Raw genomic sequence first — 20474 nt, 5'->3', positions numbered from 1 at the left:
AGCCCTGCTCCTTGACGTTGAACTGACGTAGGGAGGTCATAAGGCTGTTATAGATGGTGTCGTAACCCCCGGACCCCACGGAAACCACTAATCTGTCCCGCTCCTCAGATCTTTGGTCACAATGAACAACACAAAGTCTAGGTCTAGGATACACGCGTCCACACACCGAAACGCTCATAGACACAGAAACGTTGACACATACACACACACAGGGCACACTTCTACACTCCCCACTGTGAAGAATGGAGTTCTTCCCTCTCCCCTTCTCATCACCCTTACTGAGGCCAGAAAGTTATCCCTCTCTCCTTCCTCCCCTGCTGAGGCCAGACAGTTCTCCCTCTCTCCTTCCTCCCCTGCTGAGGCCAGACAGTTCTCCCTCTCTCCTTCCTCCCTTTTCTCCCTCTCCCCCTCCCGGAGGTTTGGGGTAACCCTCCTGGGGCAACAGTAGCAGTGGCTGGTTATCTCACTGTCTCTTTCCTAATTCTCACCCTGTCCCGTCCTGTCACACCCCCCCTAGTCCTCTCTCTATGTTAGTAGCCCTACAGTGCCACTACACCCAGGCCCATCTCAATGACAGGAGCTCCTCAGTGACAGGACGCACGCTGTGCTGTAACATTAGTCGCTCTCTGTCACAGGACGCACGCTGTGCTTTAACACCAGTCGCTCTCTGTCACAGGACGCACTCTGTGCTGTAACACCAGTCGCTCTCTGTCACAGGACGCACGCTGTGCTGTAACACCAGTCGCTCTCTGTCACAGGACGCACGCTGTGCTGTAACACCAGTCGCTCTCTGTCACAGGACGCACACTGTGTCGCTACACAGCGGCATCTGAATGACAGGACACACGCTGTGCTGTAACACCGTCCCGCTCTAGACTCACTCAGTGACAGGAGCCATGCTGTGTAGCTCTTCTCCCAGGCCCTCTCCTGCTGTGTCGTGGCCACACCGGCCCCTTTAAGAGCCCCAGCACCCAGAAGCCCTTTCTTCAGCGAGCCTGTGACGTAACAAGAATGTTTGTCTCTCCATCATCTCTCTCTCTCTCTCTCCTCTGCCTCCTTTTGTTATGTTACTTTTTTAACCCCCCTCTCTCTCTCTCAAAACAAAACCCCGAAATGAAATCAGGATGGTTACACAAAACAGTAAGCCAAACACTTCCCCACTTGTCTCTCCTGTTGTCGGGTGTCACGCTGTTGTTGTAGTTTTCTGTAGGAATTAGCCACCTATCAGTCAGCCCATCAGACTCTGACTTGCTGTGGAGATATGAATCATGATCTATGGCGTGATTCTGCATGACTGAAATCCAGTTGCTGGATATGATTGGGTCTCTATTATATTACTGAATTAATTATATTATAGTGAATGGAATTGAATTACAGAGCAGATGTCATGTATTAACTCTGTGGGACCAGCGAAGCCAAACATCTCCAATGACAATAATACGGAAGATGGCCAGGCCAGTCTCACACAATGCTTTGTTTGTGTTTGTGGTAAACTGTCTAAGAGGGTTTTGCCCTAGAAATGAGCTCTCTAGCTGTGTGATGTCTTTCTGAAAACTACTGTTTATGTCCCACGTGTGTGTGTTTTAGTAGTATGTGTGAGTGAGTGTTTTAGTAGTATGTGTGAGTGAGTGTTTTAGTAGTATGTGTGAGTGAGTGTTTTGGTAGTATGTGTGAGTGAGTGTTTTGGTAGTATGTGTGAGTGAGTGTTTTGGTAGTATGTGTGAGTGAGTGTTTTGGTAGTATGTGTGAGTGAGTGTTTTAGTAGTATGTGTGAGTGAGTGTTTTGGTAGTATGTATGAGTGAGTGTTTTGGTAGTATGTGAGTGATTGAGTGTTTTAGTAGTGTGTGTGTGTATGTTTTGGTAGAATGTATCCATAGATGGTCAACACCAATAAAAGAAAGGCAGAGAAACTCCAGGTATAACATTTTATTCAGTCATCACTCCCTCCCTCCCTTTCCTTCCAGTTTGCAAATCTACCCAAACGCAAGTAGGAGGGAAACCCTGAAATCCTGCGTGGCTAATAGAAGTGTATTTTGTGGCCTTCTCTCTCTCCACCGAGTGAGGAATCCATCTTCCTGTCGATAGACCCATTCATCCCCAGAATAGCATTAGCCTAAGCATAAGCAGTGTCTGGAGCTATGGGCTAAACCTATGGGCTGGGACTAGGGCTGTCTAACTGCCTAGTCTCTGGCTCTGTCTGTCTGTCTGTGGCAGGCCCAGGTAGGGTGCCGGGGGAGCACAATGTGTGGAGGATTAGCTTCAAAGCTGGAGCTGGAGCTGGGCCCCAGCCCAGGGCCCCTGCTGGCCTTTCTCAGCCCCGGCAGGGGAGCACACCGCAGGGACGGGACAGGGTCACGGGTACCCCGCCATGGGGAGCCTGGGAAAAAGGCAGAGACTGGCGGTGCTTGGGCTTTAGCATTCTCAGCACTCCGCCACCAGGCTTTACCTCACAGCAGGTGACTCGTGTCAGATCCACAGCGCTAGGCTAACAGAGCTAACGCTGCAGAGTGGAGCTGTCTGTAGACACTGGGATAGCCTAGCTCAGCTGACTGACAGCATGGTATGTTTGTAAAAGGGTTCTTTCTTTTGGAGGATTCTTTTGTGTTTTTCCCCCGTCTTTTTTCTTTTAGGTTTTGTGTTAATTCTATCAGGCGATGACTCACTGTCTCAGTGTGTCGGTTAGAGTAGCATTTCTGTTGGTCAGCTTATCGGAAGCTTTTTGTTATTTTGTCTTCCAAATACTAGCTCATTGTCAGCGTAGACCCATACAGCTACAATCATTTGGCGGCGATAGACAACCAGCCGAGTTGAATGTCCCAACATTTTAAAGCGAACACTGAGATTGTATGATTTGATTCTTCTGCGGCAGTCTGTCGGACTCTGAATAAATATGATGACAGGTAGAACTAACACGTTCGATCTCCCCTCCGAAGTTTGTGTTCCTTTCTTCCTTCTCCTCATGTCCTCTGAGTGGGGCGTAGTATAATGATGATAGGCATTGCCCTTACTAAGCCGAATTCCCCACGCTGTGAGACTCATAGCATGGGGCGAGGGTAGCTCCTCCAGTAGCCAGATGGCTAACCCCTCACAGCCTCCCTGCATAGACAGCCCAAGCTAACTGCTCTTTTATATGCCGATAGGAGAGGGGCAACAGAAGTCCGATTTGGAGAGAGAGCGAGAGATTGTGGGATTGAATTAGGGTGGGGACGGGGGGGAAGAGTGTGCGTGAGGTAATAATAATGTAAAAGAATTGCGTTATGTCGTGGAGTCATCAAGTCGTTTTTGTTTTGGTCCTGCCGTTTGTGCAACGGCGGGGCGCATTGGCGTGTGGGTAGGGATGGAAGGGATGTATGGGTGGATTGATGGACAAATTGTCATGACGACAGGGCTGGGGCTGATTGTAGTCTTCTTCCTCTCTCCTCCTGTTGTCCAATCAGATGTGCGAGCAGCGTGCAGGGCAGGAGCAGGAGAGGATGCGTCTACAGCAACAGTACAGCACGGAGATGGACAATCTGGTCCAGCAGCGCCAGCAGGAGGTGGAGGCGCGGGCCGCCCTGCACCAGCACCAGCAGCAGACCCAGGAGTGGAGGCAACGCAACGCCCAGGTAGGGGGTCTCACTACTCTCCTCTGATCTGCACCGCTCTCCCGCAGGTTCTCCCGTGGTCACCATTTTGTTTTGCCATTGACGTTCTGTGGTGCTGGGCTTTCAAAAACGCTGTGAATAGTACTTTCTCACCTGCTGCTAGGTGCGATTTCTGTGCAGAATTTGTGTTTTTGCAGGCAGTTGTGTTGTAGGGGTGCGGGTGTGTGTGAGCGGAAAGGAAAGAATTCCGAATTCTTATTTAAATCAAAAAGTATTTTATTTGCGAAACCTTTTTTTTTTAGGAAGGACCGCGAATTAATGGAAAAGTGAAATGCCGATTAAACCGCAAACATTTTTTATTATCACACAGTGCTAACTTCTAATGCGATTCTGTATTTTTTTCCTGGTTTCGCGGCAGGGTTCCACGCTAGAAGTGAAAGACTTGAAACGCCTGGAAACCACAGGTTGCCAGATAAAGGAAATCTCTTGGTCGCTGTGCAGTAGCTCTGGCCTTTTATTCCCAAAACCCTGGGTTGTATTTCTCTCCTTTCTTTCCCCGGTTCACCGGGGTCGGTATCAGCCGTGTACCAGTAGCAGCAGCGCACGGTGAGTGCCCCGTAAGCCCCCTACGGAGGAACAGGCTGTACATGGCATTCTCCCCTCACCGCAGGTAGCCATCTCCCTCCCATAAGCACCAGTTACTTTCCCATTACAACAGCACACTACCGCCACAATGGCTATATGACATTTGGGGCTATATTGATGGAGTCCCCATCCCCAGGCCTATTTAAGGCTATTATGATTCCAGCAGGTTTCCTCTCCCTGTAGCCCTGCTCCACTCTTTTCCCTCCATCGCCCCTCTCCTCGCCGCTTCTCCTGCCTGGCTAGCATGGAGACTCTGTGGGAAGCCATTTGACAGAGCAGCCCCCGTCTGGGGATGTATTTGACTCCTCAAGCCTCCAGATGAAATGTAGAATGTCAGCATGGCGAGGGCTTGTTTATTGGCTCCTGGCTGGAGACTAGGGGTCCAGCCGTGCACATTCAGTATTTATGGACATTTGGACAAACGGCGACTCTCAAATGTTTTTGCAGCGAACGGCGGGCACAGATGGTTCCCAGGTTACACAACTGCGTACGAACAACAGAAAGGAATGGAATTTCGCCGTTAAGAAACTTTATTTTCTATCATTAGGATTATTATAATTTTTAAGAAGTAGGCCTAGGATGAAATAGTATAGGCCAAGATTTAAAAGCATTTAGACTTAAATGGGGAATAAATAAATCAATAAAATGTCTTTACTATTTGACATTATTGGTCATAAATTAATTAATAGCAATATGATTAGAACTATAGAATGATGGCATTAAAACAGTAGCATTTCAAGGTCAAACAGTCAAATGTTTTAGAAACATTGTTATTTCATGTTCATCCTTTCCATACATTTGAAAGTACACACTGTTCTATATGGCAGAGGTGACAGCTTTCATTATGGCCTGCTGCTGTCAGTGGAAGAGAAGATATCATCTTCCTCCATACACATACACACACATACACACACATACACACACGCACACACACACATACACAGCTACACTGAACACACTCTCAACTATGATTTGAGCGTTCTGTTGGCAGCCACTCCACTATTCTGGTTAGTCTGTCTGCCATGGCCATCGCTCCACCATACGATTATGTGGAGCCACATCGAGCCACAACGCACCCCAAAATCTCCCCTCCCCCAATTAAAAATAAATTAAACAGAACTTCTCTCTGTGGTTATGGTTCTTGGAGAGCAGCAGTTGGGCTCCAGAATTTACATATGTTATTTGTATTTATTTATTTTACCCTTATTTTACCAGGTAAGTTGACTGAGAGCACATTCTCATTTATAGTAACGACCTGGGGAATAGTTACAGGGGACAGGAGGGGGGATGAATGAGCCAATTGGAAAGATTAGCTTTTTTAACATCACGTTAAGTCCCATATTATGAAGTAGTTTTGCGTTACCAAAGATGTTTACCCCTTTGAAACTCTGTCATACAGATGGAAATTAATGGGGAATTCAACCTCCACAGATTCTGAAAGTCCAGAGAGTTTTGAAAGAGGAATGTTGAAAAGCAGAGTATTTTGTTGACGCATCCAGAAAACATGAACGCTTTCTGAAACCGGCAAGCATAGCTTAAATGCACTTTAATTCCTACTACTTTGTACTTTTCACTATTGTGAGGCTTAAGTGGTATTCAACATTCCATCAAATGACTCACTCACACTATCTTGTGTGTGAGGAAGACAGACAATAGAATCTGTCCAGATGTGACTGCCAGGATTTGGGAATCAGCGACTCAAACTCCTGGCGAGGTGATTGGATCCAGGCCCTGCTTTCCAGCTCTTCCTTCTCTTCCTGGAATCTGTGGAAGGATTGTGTTGCTCACTTACTCTCTCTCTCCCTGACTATGGAAAGCTGGCACAGGGAGCGGATGTCAGTCACACGTCGTGAGGACTCATCCCCTTCACATGGTAGGATGAGTCTAATAAATAGGAGACTCCTGGCTGGCCTCCACCCCACCCAACCAGTTGGGAAGGACAACAAATGAGTCGTGGCCAACATGGAGGAGGATGAGACGCAGGAGGAGGTGGAGACATATGAGGAGGAGATGCAGGAGGAGGAGGAGAAGACGCAAGAGGAAGAGGAGGAGAAGATGCAGGAGGAAGAGGAGGAGATGACGCAGGAGGAACAGGAGGAGACACAGGAGGAGGAGGAGGAGAAGACGCAGCAGGAGGAGGTGGAGCACAGGGGTTCTCTGTCCTGGCCTCATCACTGTTTGTTATTATCCAGGATCCTCTGCTGATCAACTGTCTGTGTTACCCTGCTAAATAAAGGCCTGGAGTCTGGAAAGACAACGGTCTGTGTTACCCTGCTAAATAAAGGCCTGTAGTCTGGACAGAGACAACTGTCTGTGTTACCAAGCTAAATAAAGACCTGGAGTCTGGACAGGGACAGCTCAATTAAAGCGATCAATTAAATAAACATTGCAGAAAGGCAGAGCAGAAGTGGAGAAAGTCAAAGTTGCAGGTCCATTATGATAATCTGAGGGCAATTAGAAATGCCAGACGGGCTCATTTTTCTAACTTGATCACAATTAATCAGAATTAATCGAAAGTGCTCTTCTCGACCATTGATTGCCTGATACATCCTACCCCCTCAAACCTATGTGAACTTTCCTCCACATCTAAATGTGATAAGTTTGCAGAGATAAGATAATCAACATTAGGCTGGGTATCAGTCAAGCAAGACCTGATGAGAAGTTTTGTGCCCTAGCCTACCACGCAAAGGCACTATGGATTCATTTTCCCTGGTTGACACAGACATGCTCTGGAAAGTGATATCACAACTTAAACCTTCTACCTGCCTTCTCAATCCTATCCCCACCACCTTCTTCAAAACTGTTTTTAATTGCATATCTGAAGAAGTGCAAACTATTGTTAATCACTCCCTGTTCACAGGCAGTTTCCCCACTGCGCTAAAAACTGCTATGGTGAAACCCCTTCTGAAGAAAGGTAATCTAGATTCTTCAGCTCTTAGCAATTTTCGGCCAATCTCCAACCTTCCATTCTTAAGCAACATTCCGGACAAATTCGTTTTCAAACAGCTAAATGATTTTTTATGTGCCAACTGTATTTTAAAAAAAATCCAATCTGGTTTTTGTGTCCACCACAGCACAGAGACAGCCTTAGTTAAAGTGGTAAATGATCTTAGAGCCAACACAGATGCCAAACAGCTCTCTGTCCTTGTACTCTTGGATTTAAGTGCTACATTCAACACTGTTGACCATGATGTCCTTCTGGACAGACTGAAGAGTTGGGTTGGCCTCTCCGGTTCTAAATTGGTTTAGGACCTATTTAACCGGTCAAGAGTTTTTTTGTCACCCTTGGTGAACATAACTCAGAGAAAATACATATTACATATGGCGTTCCATAAGGTTGGATTTTGGGGCCGGTACTGTTCGGTTTATATATGTAAACCTTTGGCAGCGTTATCAGAAAGCACAGCATTGATTTTCACTGCTACGCAGACAATACACAACTTTACATTTTTGTGTCACCAGAGGATTTTAGCTCCACGGATAAATTACTAGACTATTAGTGATTTAAATACTTGGATGGCTCACAACTTCCTCCAGCTAAATCAAGACAAGACCATGGTACTTATTGTTGGAGCCAAAGTACAGAGAGCAAATCTGGTTTCACATTTTAATTCACAGGCAATAAAGATAAAACACGAGGTTAAAAATCTAGGTGTTATTTTAGATTCTGAACTAAATTTCGAATCACACATTAGGAATGTGACCAAAATAGCTTTTTACCACCTGAGGAACATTGCCAAGGTGCGGCCGTTTTTCTCTCTGATACAGAGAGACTCATCCATGCTTTTATGACAAGCAGGTTTGACTACTGTAATGCTCTCCTGTCTGGTCTACCCAAGAAAGCCATTGGTCAACTGCAAAACATACAGAATGCTGCAGCACGGGTACTGACAAAGACCAGACGGAGAGCACACATTACACCGGTTTTAAGGTCTCTGCACTAGGTACCTGTCAGTTTTAGAATTAATTTTGAGATTATTTTATTGGTTTTTATATCAATCCACGATTGTGCACCCCTATACATGTCAGACATGCTTTTAAGTTATATACCCAGTAGGTTCCTCAGGTCCTCTGACACTGGCCTTTTAACTACCCCAAAGCCTAGGACCAAGAGGCATGGAGAGGGAGCTTTAAGTTATTATACCAGCCTCTGTAATAGCCTGCCAGAGAACCTGAGGGGGGCCGAAACTGTGGACATATTTAAGAGATCTTAAAATGCATATTTTTAGCTCTGCTTTTCCTTGGGGTGCTTTTTAGTCATTCAGTTTTTGTCATTCTTTTGTTTTTTATCTAATTTATCAATCATGCTTAGGCACAAATCTGTGCGTAAACATGCATGGGATCATTTCCACACAAAGTGTGAGACTTATCAATATGAACGTTTGAGTGTACACACAGCCATGACCATGCATACGCACAGTTCCAAGTGGTGGAATATGGGAACTGCTTGTCATCCGTAGCCTAGTGAATGGGAAAAATATACAGTACCAGTCAAAGGTTTGGACACACCTACTCAGTCAACGGTTTTTCTTTATTTGTACTATTTTCTACATTGTAGAATAATAGTGAAGACATCAGTGAAATAACACATATGGAATCATGTAGTAACCAAAAAAGTGTTAAACAAATCAAAATATATTTTATATTTGCAATTCTTCAAATAGCCACCCTTTGCCTTGATGACAGCTTTGCACACTCTTGGCATTCTCTCAACCAGCTTCATGAGGAATGCTTTTCCAACAGTCTTGAAGGAGTTCCCACATATGCTGAGCACTTGTTGGCTGCTTTTCCTTCACTCTGCGGTCCAACTCATCCCAAACCATCTCAATTGGGTTGAGGTCGGGTGATTGTGGATTAGTCAAATTTGAACTAATCAGACCAAAGGACAGATTTCCACCGGTCTAATGTCCTCGTGTTTCTTGGCCCAAGCAAGTCTCTTCTTCTTATTGGTGTCCTTTAGTAGTGGTTTCTTTGCAACAATTCGACCATGAAGGCCTGATTCACGCAGTCTCCTCTGAACAGTTGATGTTGATGTGTCTGTTACTTGAACTCTGTGAAGCATTTATTTGGGCTGCAATTTCTGAGGCTGGTAACTCTAATGAACTTATCCTCTGCAGCAGAGGTAACTCTGGGTCTTCCTTTCCTGTGGTGGTCCTCATGAGAGCCAGTTTCATCATAACACTTGATGTTTTTTGCGACTGCACTTGAAGAAACTTCCAAAGTTCTTGAAATCTTCCGGATTGACTGACTTGTCAATCCTGTCTTAAAGTAATGATAGACTGTCGTTTCTCTTTGCTTATTTGAGCTGTTCATAATATGGATTTGGTCCTTTACCAAATAGGACTGTCTTCTGTATCTACCTTGTCACAACACAACTGATTGGCTGAAACGCATTATGAAGGAAAGAAATTCCACAAATTAACTTTTAACAAGGCACACCTGTTAATTGAAATGCATTCCAGGTGACTACCTCATGAAGCTGATTGAGAAAATGCCAAGAGTGTGCAAAGCTGTCATCAAGGCAAAAGGTGGCTACATTGAAGAATCTCAAATATGAAATATATTTTGATTTGTTTAAAAAAAAAAATGGTTACTACATGATTCCGTATTTGTTATTTCATAGTTTTGATGTCTTCACTATTATTCTACAATGTAGAAAATAGTAAAAATTAAGAAAAACCCTGGAATGAGTAGGTGTGTCCAAACTATTGACTGGTACTGTATGTTGAAATTGTGAGAAATATACTGTATATTTTTTATAGATTTAATTGTATTTCCATTGTGAATTCATGCAACTTAGCTTGACAGACTATATCATAATTTGACCACATCAGTGTACATGCCATTCCGGTGCACATCCAAGTGCTATCTGTCCTCGTGTTTTTGGCAACGGGCACTTTTCAGAGTGAGTTTACCGATCTGTATCTCACAGTCCTCGATGAGCCAATGTTTTGGATGCAATCATCAGCAAAATGAATACATTTTCCATACACCATCGCACAACCAGTTGAAGTCAGGAGTTTTTTTTTTTGCCATCAATGGGTTCCCAAATAGGAACGGAGCAATAGACGGCACCCACATTGCCATAAAAGCTCTATCCCAAAACGAATTCAACTATGTGGACAGAAAAGGCTTCCACTCATTTAATGTGGAGGTGATAGGTTATGTGATGCACAAAAGACGCTGCTGAATGTGGTGGCCAGGTGGAACGCACGACTCGTTCATTCTGCAGAACAGCAATGTTGGCCTATATGCCTACAGGGGGAAGCTGTTGAGGATGGATGGCTCATTGGTGAGTGTTGCCTACTCATTTGAAGTATATTTGCCATTGCTACAGCAACTTGAATTGTCCTGATGGTCCTCTCTTTGTAGCTATGTTTTTGTCTTTACTGGTCAAGCCACAACTGACCGAGCCAAATACAGTGAACAGTTGGTATATGGTGATCTCCTACCGGTGTGCGTATGACGCTCGTAGGATTGTTTGATGAATCACACTTTTTCTATGCGTACAAACATTTTAAATTCTGTTACGTAAGTAGTATTTTAGAATAGTTTCTACGCAATATTGATAAATGAGGCCCCTGGAGTCTGGATGCAGAGGCCTAGACACCCATCGGTGGATAGAGGGTCCCATTGTTCTGAGGGAACGTTGAGAGAAGAGAAGCTGTCTCCATCACTGTCACTTTGTTCGTTGATGTAGTGCAGTGACAGTGCTGTTTAAATTAGCTTTGTGCAGTGACATTGTTGTTTAAATGAGCTTTGTGCAGTGACATTGCTGTTTAAATGAGCTTTGTGCAGTGACATTGTTGTTTAAATGAGCTTTGTGCAGTGACAGTGCTGTTTAAATGAGCTTTGTGCAGTGACATTGCTGTTTAAATTAGCTTTGTGCAGTGACATTGCTGTTTAAATTAGGTTTGTGCAGTGACAGTGCTGTTTTAAATTAGTTTTGTGCAGTGACATTGCTGTTTAAATTAGGTTTGTGCAGTGACAGTGCTGTTTTAAATTAGTTTTGTGCAGTGACAGTACTGTTTAAATGAGCTTTGTGCAGTGACAGTGCTGTTTAAATTAGCTTTGTGCAGTGACAGTGCTGTTTTAAATTAGCTATGTGCAGTGACAGTGCTGTTTAAATGAGCTTTGTGCAGTGACAGTGCTGTTTAAATGAGCTTTGTGCAGTGACATTGCTGTTTAAATGAGCTTTGTGCAGTGACATTGCTGTTTAAATTAGGTTTGTGCAGTGACAGTGCTGTTTTAAATTAGTTTTGTGCAGTGACAGTACTGTTTAAATGAGCTTTGTGCAGTGACAGTGCTGTTTAAATGAGCTTTGTGCAGTGACAGTGCTGTTTTAAATTAGCTATGTGCAGTGACAGTGCTGTTTAAATTAGCTTTGTGCAGTGACAGTGCTGTTTAAATTAGCTTTGTGCAGTGACAGTGCTGTTTAAATTAGCTTTGTTCAGTGACAGTGCTGTTTAAATTAGCTGTTTCGTTTCCAGTTAAGGGCTCTTCTCTTGTGCCTTTTTGCGGCTGCAGTGGCGTTTGCTGAATCATCAACTAATGAGGAAATAGTTATTTTGAGATTGGTGTAATGCTGGGTTGGGAGTTTGGAGTTGGCGTCCAACACACAGAGGGAATTAGCCCAAATCCTCCTCCTCAGCCTTGGGACCATCATTGTGATCCTTTTACCATCCAAAACCGTGAACTGGGCTTTTGCCACGCTTAAAGTCCTCTATTTCAACCATTATCTTTGAAGATGAAAGGATGAGCTGAGAAAAGCAGCGTCCGTTGCCAGTCCGTGCAGCCAGGACAGCAGCTCACAGTAAATGTGTGTTAGCCTACAGCCAGCTCTGTTCTGTTAGCCGATCAATGGCACAGGAGGATGGAAGAGAGCCCCATTAGAGAGACCGAGAGAGCGCTACAGAGAGAGGGAGACGCGCACACACACAAGAACACACACACACACACTCCCTCATCAAACACACTCTCAAGAGACATGCTGTCCTCTCTGTCCACAAACACAGTCCATATTCTGGTGCCATAATCATCATGTTTTCCCTCGTTTTTAGCTTGAAACCCAATCAATTGTTTTGTCAGTGTTATGATTGTCAACTACTGCACAGTGGATCTGTTATCTCCCCAAGCAGCTGGATATGTAAAGGGATGAGCTGTTGTTGTTTAGTGGTCATATCTATTTCACTTAGTTAGTGCTATAGTTTCTCATGCTTTGAGGACCTAGGATTCTGTTTCCTTATTGGTCCGTCCAAAGAATTCCACTTCAGAAACTACACCAACATTACAAATGAATTTAAGCCTTGTTGTCCTGAACAACAGAAACATTTGATCATTCTATTGGCTCGTCCAAAGCCATTCTTTTGTTTTCTTACCGCAACTTCCCTCAAAACTCATTTTTATGGCTAATTCAGATTATTATTTTTTACGCGTCCTGACAATGTATTTTCTGAGAAACATATGGACTTCAAACAGCATGGGAGAGAGTCAGATCCTCAGAGGGATCTCTCCTTAACACTGTGATGGGCTAAATAACAACTCTGTCAAAACTTTTAAATAACTTTTTCCCCTGATGAAAGAGAAGATGGTACAACAGACAGCTGGACATGGGGGGGTTGTCTCTCTCTCTCTCTCTCTCTCTCTCTCTCTCTGCCTTGTAATTTAACAATTGATCAGTCCCTATAGGTGGTTTGTCAGGCCAGTCCTGTCTTCCCTTCCTCCCAGACATCCTATAGCCATTGGGCTCTTTCAAACATCAATGTGTTGGTTAGAGTTATGTTTGTGATTTTGCATGTTCATAGGACTGGTTGATGTTTCACTTTCACATGTTTCGTGCTGACACAGAGAGATCAATGGCTGATGTTTGTTGTGTGTTGTAGTATCTAAGTCATTAGATTACAGATTAAATTCAGCTCCACATTTTGATTTCTAATGAACATTGCTATTAGAAATGCTTTTCTGTGAGTGTGTGGGAATTTGGAGTAGGAGTACCTATTGTTTTTAAATCTTGTCCACAAATTAGCTGCAGCTGTCCCTTAAATTCCCTGTCTCCCTCCCTCCATTTCTCCCTATTGATGTTCAGTCCAAGCTCAGACAGATGTGGTCTCCACTCCAGATTGGCTCTTTCTCTCTCTCTCTCTCTCTCTGTCTTTCGTTCTCTCTATCCCCTATCCATTCATATATTTGAATATGGGATTTCATCTATTTAATCTCAATTTCTTCAATTTCCTCACCTCTCATATCTATTGTTGCCTCCTCAGGTGATTCAGTATAACCTCATACAACAATTGACTTAACGTTCATACTAGTCAACATGTATTTAATCATGCCTTTTATGTCAGCATGGCATGAAAAAGCCGTTATGAAGAGTAGGACTGTTGGACTAAACTGACACCCTTCAGTTCAGCATACAATTATGCACCTGCTGCAACAATACTTGGCAGTCCTTTTATTTCCAACTTTTGTTGCAGTAGCCTATATGTTATTAGCCTATATGTTATTAGCCTATATGTTATTAGCCTATATGTTATTAGCCTATATGTTATTAGCCTATATGTTATTAGCCTATATGTTATTAGCCTATATGTTATTAGCCTATATGTTATTTTCCAAACATATTAAAGTTGTAGGGAAGAGGGATCAGCCAGACGAGTTAAAGAGGGAATTCTACATTAAAGGCTGTTCTGGGACCAGGTCTAATAGCTGCCTGCCCTTGAAGTCAAGTCATGTGGACCATCACGCCTGGCACTGTTTATGTCTCTCTCTCTGTGTGTGTGTCTGTTCGTGTGTGAGTTTGTGCGTGCGTATCCTCCTATTTTTCTGTGTTGTTTGTCTCTGGGTATGTGTGTGTGTGTGTGTGTGTGTGTGTGTGTGTGTGAGACACAGGCATGGCATCTGGGTGTTGTGGCGACACAGCCTTTGATGTCTCTGTGAGATTTTCCGGCAAAAAAAAAAGACTTCAGACGCTTTCTGCTCTAATTGCCATGTGACTGACTGAAGCCATAACGAGAGAGAACCTCACTGTCCTGGGATGCCCGGGTGTCTGTGGAGAGGGAGGGGAAGGGACAGTAGAGGGTGTCTGTGGAGAGAGAGGGGAAGGGACAGTAGAGGGTGTCTGTGGAGAGAGAGGGGAAGGGACAGTAGAGGGTGTCTGTGGAGAGAGGAAGAAAAGTGATTTATTTGCAACAAAGTGTTTCCTTTCCTATTCACATGATGCTACATACAGTTTAAAACTAGAATCCTTAATTGAAACAATAACAAAGCGTCCTCCACGCCCCTGTGGCGCTAAAAACCTAAGGGATGGGGCTAGAGAAATATACCCACTCTCAAATTCATAGACAGAGCTATGGATGCGAGGATTGACCATCCATGATATCAAATGTATCATTTTAACCATGTTTTGAGGCAATACAGTGTTTGTTTACATTGGAGTGAAACAAGCTTATGTTTTGGTTTCTTATGGGGTACGACACTTAAACTAAGCACGAGGCATTTCTAAGTTATATTCCTCAAGAATCAATGGGTATAATTTAAGTCCAAAAATGGATGAAGAAACTAAGGATTCTAGCTTTAAGCATTTTGTATGACTGTAACAAAGTCTTGAGCGTAACTTCAGTTAACGACACATTATCATACCGTCCTCAGATTTCCCCCTCTCACACTATACAACCCTCTCTCTCTCTCTCTCTCTCTCTCTCGCTCTCGCTCTCGCTCTCGCTCGCTCTCTCTCTCTCTCGCTCACTGCCTCCCCCCTCTCTCAATCTCTCACGTTCCTCCATAATATCTATCTCTATTCACATACATACTACAGTGCAATAATTCCATGCCAGTTCAGAAGCTGCCTAACTGCCTGTTAGTTAATGTCTGTTTAAATGCGGTTGGCTTGGTCATTAGCATTCCTCTAATGTAATGTGGCTGTAATGCTGCTCTCTCTGGCAGCAGCCTGAATCAAAGAGCTCTGCTGGGGCAAAGTCAAAGCTGTAGATCAGTTCAAAGGAAGAGGGGTCAGGAGAGGGGTCAGTCCATCTCTGCACTGCAGCCCCTACATAAGCCAGCACACACATCTGCGGGCGAACACACACACACATGAAAGCATGCACACACACTCGTACACACACATAAGCACACACACACATCTGCAGGCGTGCACACTCGGTAGAACACACAATCCCCATTGCACACGCACAAACCACAGATTGACTTCCAAATGGAGGTCCCTGTCAAAACTACACCCCTAAACGTTTCCCTGAGACCGGGTTGATTTACACACCCACACACACACACACACACTCCTGCTCTAGTTCTCTGACTAGTCTCTTCTCTGTACTTCCTGAAATGAGACATGGCAGCGGTGCCCATTTTCCTCCTGACTGAGTGACCTTTGATTTACACTAATTTCTCTCATTAAATCAGACCGCTGACCTTAGTGGAATGCCCCCGCTTTGATGTGGGCCCTGCCTAGCCTGTGTGACTCACAGATCAGAGGGCCTTGTGTGTGTGTGTTTTCCCTTCCTGCCGAGCTGGCTAAGCGGGCAGACACTCTGGCATTCCTTGTGCTTGTTGTTGCTCCTCTCTTCTCTATTCCCAGCCTAAACGGGGATTCCCCCGGCCTCTCTGTTCCATTCCAAGTCATCCTGGAATACTCCCTCACTGTTTTAGTTCTGATCAGAGCTTTGAATGTTGAAAGAGTGGGCCAGATGAGACAGGTGTCATTGACTGACCCTGAGATTGTCATACCCACTTGTGTGTGTCGGTGTTTTTTTTGTGTACATGAGTGTGTGTATATGTGTGTGCTGCACATGCATTATTAAAGTTGCACTAAAAAGTTACTATTTGAATACCCTGTACCACGGATCTGTTTTTTGTGACAAACAGTCGCTAGGAGAGGAAAAAGTACAGTGTTGCATTTGCATTGTGGCAGTTGTTCTGGACATAACTTACTAGTGTCTCCAAACAGTAGTGTCTTAGTGTGCTACCTCTGTTTTGACATGTGTGTACCTGTGTGTATCTCCCTGACCCCAGGTCATCTCAGACCTGGAGGAGCGGGTGTCCTCTCTGAGGGATGAGCTGCAGCAGGCCCACAGCCAGAGGAAGCAACAGCTGCTGGAGCTGGGGGTGCTCAGGGAGGAGGAGAGGCAGCGCGCTGCCCAGGACCAGGAGGCCTCCCTGGGCAGGCTGAGAGCCGAGATGGACCGCATCCGCCTGGAGCTGGAGAGGAGCCACAAGGCCGAGAGACAACTGGCCCAGGAGAAGGTGGGTGAGGTGGTCGGGGGAGAGAGAGAGTGTGGCAGGGTTGGGACATGGCACTGCCAGGGGAGAAGGGAAGAGAGAGATGGCACAGGATAAGGTGGGTGATGGGATGGGATGGGGGGTGAGGGATGGGTGGGCTAGGGACAAAGCACCGCCACAAGAGAAGGAGAGAGAGTGGGTGGTAGGGGTGGTAGAGGGACGTCCTCCCTCCCTCTTATCCTCTTATCCTCCATTTCCACCCTCTGTCCTCTTTTCATGATCTTCTACCCCTACATGGCTCTCCCAGTAGAGAAGAACAGGGTACAGAGGTAGGGTAGTATACATATGGAGAATCAGTCATGACCAGTATACCAGATTTTTCCTGTTATTGGTATGTAGGACATAACGGACTGCTTATCAGATTGGAAGCTTTTAACACTAGAACCGCTGGGCGTCGATGCTAATAGCTAATAGCAAAATGAATCATTTGGTTGTGTTTATAACATTAGAATACGATTTGTATTTTATTTAAAATAACACACTAGCATTTTCGTTAGTTTATGTTACTGTAGGCTGCTATATGTAAAAAAAAACGATTTATAATAAAAACGCCCAAATTCAAGTGTTCAACCAATTTTATTTGTGGATGCCTTTGTTACCACTATGAAACAGAAAGCATATGCGTTGGAACATGGTAACAGCTTATTTTTATAACGACTCCCCAAAAAATATATACCCCAATCACCTTGAAGCACGGTCAAAAAACGCGCGGTCCAAGGACACAATTTTCGTAACTTTAATAGTATCCGGTTTTCTCTTGATTGTGTTCCGTTGTCTTGTTATTCTTCAGCACCGTTGTAACGGCTGTGCAGGTGCCTTATTTTGCGCAGAGGGAGGGAGCTCCCGCCTCACTTTGTTCATGGTGCCAGCCAGACTTGTTTTCTTTGTAAGCAACTTGTTCGCCATTGACAGTGGAGTGAAGAAATTGTCCATGGTGACATTGCTCCCCTTGCTAACATAAGGTTCCACAAGCCTCATCACCACATTCTCCTACGCTCGCGTCTGCTGCCCGATGTGGATATTTTCCCAGAGATTGAAAGTCGTTCAGCATGTACAATTACGCACGCTCTCGCTGTGTAGCCTACTCGTAGTAGGCCAGAGTACTGATCAGACTGCTTTGATTGGGTGAACTGATATAGGGTACATACCATTTGAAGATTAGAATGGATCAATACAATAGAATGGTCTGCCCTGTTGGTGAATGCATAATTATGCTTCCCCTCGCTCATCAATTCACCCATTCTCCGCATCATACTTTACTTAATTTATTTCATCTGTTATATGTGTGATATTAGTTTCGGTATAGTTTAGGTTCAGTTTCGAGGCAATTGTCGGGGTGATTATCAGCTGGGTGATTATCAGCTGGTCACTGCAGTTTCAACTGTCGGAAGGAGTGAAGCAGGCCCTACTGTTGGGAGAAGGAGTAGAGCAGGCCATACTGTTGGGAGAAGGAGTAGAGCAGGCCATACTGTTGGGAGAAGGAGTAGAGCAGGCCCTACTGTTGGGAGAAGGAGTAGAGCAGGCCCTACTGTTGGGAGAAGGAGCGAAGCAGGCCCTACTGTTGGGAGAAAGAATAGAGCAGGCCCTACTGTTGGGAGAAGGAGTAGAGCAGGCCCTACTGTTGGGAGAAGGAGTGGAGGTGGCCCTACTGTTGGGAGAAGGAGCGAAGCAGGCCCTACTGTTGGGAGAAAGATTAGAGCAGGCCCTACTGTTGGGAGAAGGAGTAGAGCAGGCCCTACTGTTGGGAGAAGGAGTGGAGGTGGCCCTACTGTTGGGAGAAGGAGCGAAGCAGGCCCTACTGTTGGGAGAAGGAGTGGAGGTGGCCCTACTGTTGGGAGAAGGAGTAGAGCAGGCCCTACTGTTGGGAGAAGGAGTGGAGGTGGCGCTACTGTTGGGAAAAGGAGTAGAGCAGGCCCTACTGTTGGGAGAAGGAGCAGAGCAGGCCCTACTGTTGGGAGAAGGAGCGAAGCAGGCCCTACTGTTGGGAGAAGGAGTGGAGCTTGTTGGGAGAAGGAGCGAAGCAGGCCCTACTGTTGGGAGAAGGAGTGGAGGTGGCCCTACTGTTGGGAGAAGGAAGGAAGCAGGCCCTACTGTTGGGAGAAGGAGCGAAGCAGGCCCTACTGTTGGGAGAAGGAGCGAAGCAGGCCCTACTGTTGGGAGAAGGAGTGGAGCAGGCCTTACTGTTGGGAGAAGGAAGGAAGCAGGCCCTACTGTTGGGAGAAGGAAGGAAGCAGGCCCTACTGTTGGGAGAAGGAGTAGAGCAGGCCCTACTGTTGGGAGAAGGAGCGAAGCAGGCCCTACTGTTGGGAGAAGGAGTGGAGCAGGCCCTACTGTTGGGAGAAGGAGTAGATCAGGCCCTACTGTTGGGAGAAGGAGTGGAGGTGGCCCTACTGTTGGGAGAAGGAACGAAGCAGGCCCTACTGTTGGGAGAAGGAGTAGAGCAGGCCCTACTGTTGGGAGAAGGAGTAGAGCAGGCCCTACTGTTGGGAGAAAGAGTAGGGCAGGCCCTACTGTTGGGAGAAGGAGCGAAGCAGGCCCTACTGTTGGGAGAAGGAGCGAAGCAGGCCCTACTGTTGGGAGAAGGAGTAGAGCAGGCCCTACTGTTGGGAAAAGGAGTAGAGCAGGCCCTACTGTTGGGAGAAAGAGTAGGGCAGGCCCTACTGTTGGGAGAAGGAGCGAAGCAGGCCCTACTGTTGGGAGAAGGAGCGAAGCAGGCCCTACTGTTGGGAGAAGGAGTAGAGCAGGCCCTACTGTTGGGAGAAGGAGCGAAGCAGGCCCTACTGTTGGGAGAAGGAGCGAAGCAGGCCCTACTGTTCGGAGAAGGAGCGAAGCAGGCCCTACTGTTGGGAGAAGGAGTAGAGCAGGCCCTACTGTTGGGAGAAGGAGCGAAGCAGGCCCTACTGTTGGGAGAAGGAGCGGAGCAGGCCCTACTGTTGGGAGAAGGAGCGGAGCAGGCCCTACTGTTGGGAGAAGGAGCGGAGCATGCCCTACTGTTGGGAGAAGGAGCGGAGCAGGCCCTACTGTTGGGAGAAGGAGCGGAGCAGGCCCTACTGTTGGGAGAAGGAGCGGAGCAGGCCCTACTGTTGGGTGAATGAGCGGAGCAGGCCCTACTGTTGGGTGAAGGAACGGAGCAGGCCCTACTGTTGGGTAAAGGAGAGGGGCAGGCCCTACTGTTGGATAAAGGATCGGGGCAGGCCTTACTGTTGGGAGAAGGAGCGGAGCAGGCCCTACTGTTGGGAGAAGGAGCGGAGCAGGCCCTACTGTTGGGAGAAGGAGCGGAGCAGGCCCTACTGTTGGGTAAAGGAGCGGGACAGGCCTTACTGTTGGAAGAAGGAGCGGAGCAGGCCCTACTGTTGGGAGAAGGAGCGGAGCAGGCCCTACTGTTGGGTAAAGGAGTGGGGCAGGCCTTACTGTTGGGAGAAGGAGCGGGGCAGGCCCTACTGTTGGGAGAAGGAGCGGAGCAGGCCCTACTGTTGGGAGAAGGAGCGGAGCAGGCCCTACTGTTGGGTAAAGGAGTGGGGCAGGCCTTACTGTTGGGAGAAGGAGCGGAGCAGGCCCTACTGTTGGGAGAAGGAGCGGAGCAGGCCCTACTGTTGGGTAAAGGAGTGGGGCAGGCCTTACTGTTGGGATAAGGAGCGGAGCAGGCCCTACTGTTGGGAGAAGGAGCGGAGCAGGCCCTACTGTTGGGAGAAGGAGTGGAGCAGGCCCTACTGTTGGGAGAAGGAGCTGAGCAGGCCCTACTGTTGGGAGAAGGAGCGGAGCAGGCCCTACTGTTGGGTGAAAGAGCGGAGCAGGCCCTACTGTTGGGAGAAGGAGCGGAGCAGGCCCTACTGTTGGGTAAAGGAGCGGGGCAGGCCTTACTGTTGGGAGAAGGAGCGGAGCAGGCCCTACTGTTGGGAGAAGGAGCGGAGCAGGCCCTACTGTTGGGAGAAGGAGCGGAGCAGGCCCTACTG

At 46.4% G+C, this 20474-nt stretch overlaps 1 protein-coding gene across 2 annotated transcripts in view; it reads left to right on the top strand.

The window, feature by feature from the left end:
• The window catches only part of LOC121557119 (centrosomal protein of 112 kDa), a 120314-nt gene that overhangs the window by 77577 nt on the left and 22263 nt on the right, over positions 1-20474 (top strand). For both annotated transcript variants that reach the window (XM_045213720.1, XM_045213721.1), the window contains 2 exons: positions 3439-3606; positions 16255-16485. In XM_045213720.1, coding sequence (XP_045069655.1) covers positions 3439-3606; positions 16255-16485 — 399 coding nt within the window. The remainder of the gene's footprint in view (positions 1-3438; positions 3607-16254; positions 16486-20474) is intronic.

This window comes from Coregonus clupeaformis, unplaced genomic scaffold (assembly GCF_020615455.1).
Source record: "Coregonus clupeaformis isolate EN_2021a unplaced genomic scaffold, ASM2061545v1 scaf0145, whole genome shotgun sequence".
Lineage (NCBI taxonomy): Eukaryota > Metazoa > Chordata > Actinopteri > Salmoniformes > Salmonidae > Coregonus > Coregonus clupeaformis.
This window is presented reverse-complemented; position numbering and strand designations above follow the sequence as displayed.